The sequence below is a fragment of the Lepidothrix coronata genome, unplaced genomic scaffold (genome assembly GCF_001604755.1).
Source record: "Lepidothrix coronata isolate B3197 unplaced genomic scaffold, Lepidothrix_coronata-1.0 Scaffold693, whole genome shotgun sequence".
Classification (NCBI taxonomy): Eukaryota; Metazoa; Chordata; class Aves; order Passeriformes; family Pipridae; genus Lepidothrix; species Lepidothrix coronata.
In genome coordinates, this window is record NW_016690873.1 from 11,709 (window position 1) to 12,957 (window position 1,249).

The 1,249-nt window shown below is 68.0% G+C and overlaps 1 protein-coding gene across 1 annotated transcript in view; it reads right to left on the reverse strand.

Annotated features, from left to right (window-relative positions):
- CPXM1 (carboxypeptidase X, M14 family member 1) overlaps window positions 1–613 on the reverse strand; it is a 4,069-nt gene extending 3,456 nt beyond the window's left edge. The window contains exons 1-2 of the mRNA XM_017840030.1: window positions 340–613; window positions 17–257 (exon numbers count right to left, since the gene is read on the reverse strand). Coding sequence (XP_017695519.1) covers window positions 17–257; window positions 340–507 — 409 coding nt within the window. The 5' untranslated portion in view covers window positions 508–613. The remainder of the gene's footprint in view (window positions 1–16; window positions 258–339) is intronic.
- Between the last annotated feature and the right edge of the window lie 636 nt (window positions 614–1,249).

Genomic DNA, 1,249 nt, shown 5'->3' on the forward strand with positions numbered 1-1,249 from the left:
TGGCATTGGCACAGACTGGGGGCTTTCAGGGGGCTCACCATGGCATTGGCACAGACTGGGGGGTCTCGGGGGCTCACCGTGGCGTTGGCCAGGGTGTAGTACTCGGGGATGGGGATGTAGTGGTTGGGGAACTCGTGGGGCACCAGGTCGTTGTCCTCGGCGTCCCACAGCGCCGTGTTCAGGTCGGCGAAGTTGTGGTTGAGGTCGATGCCCTCGTAGGTCCAGCGGCCCATGGCCCAGCCCGCCAGCTCCGAGCCCTGTGGGGGCACCGGGGGCACTGGGATGGGCACTGGGATGGGCACTGGGGCGGCCCCGGGGGGTCCCGTCCCCCGTCCCTACCAGCTCGTAGGCGGTCTCGTATCCGTCGGGGTTCATGGAGGGCAGCAGGTGGATCCGGGTGTCCGTGACCAGCTGCACCACGCGGGGGTTGCCCCTCCGGAATTCCCGGCACAGGTATTCCATGAGGTTGAGCAGCAGCTCCCGGCCCAGCACCTCGTTCCCGTGCATCCCGGCCACGTAGCGGAACTCGGGCTCCCCTGCCGGGCACGGGGACGTGGCTGTGGGGGCACGGCCACCCCCCACTCTGTGCCCTGAGCCAGCCTGGGTGTCCCTGGGACCGACCCTGTCACCTGCACCACCCTGGGCATCCCAAATCACCCCGTCCTGCACCCGTCTGGGTGTCCCTGGAGACTGTCCCCAGCCACCTGCACCATCCTGGCTGTCCCTGTCCTCCCCCGTCCCCATCCTGCAGCAGTCTGTGTGTCACAGCACACCCCATCCCTATCCTGGGCATCCCCATCCACCCTATCCCTGTCCTGTGCCAGCCTGGGCATCCCCGGTGACTGTGCCCATCCCCTGCACCAGCCTGGCTGTTCCCAGCCACCCCATCCCCATCCAGCACCATCCTGGGTGTCCCCAGTCACCCCATCCTGCACCCGACTGTGTGTCCCTGTCCCCCTTGTCCCCATCCACCTGCACCAGCCTGGGTGTCCCTGGGGACTCTGCATCCCCACCCTGTCCCCAGCCTGGGTGTCCTTGTCCCCATCCTGCACCGGCTTGTGTGTCCCTGGAGTCTGTGCCCACCCACCTGCACCAGCCTGGGCGTCCCCAGCCACCCTGTCCCCAGCCTGGGTGTCCCTGTCCCAGTCCATCCCCATCCAGCAGCAGCCTGGCTGTCCCGTCATCCCATCCTGCACCTGACTGCCTGTCCCTGTCCCCCCATGTGTCCCCCCGGGTGTCCCTGTCCCAG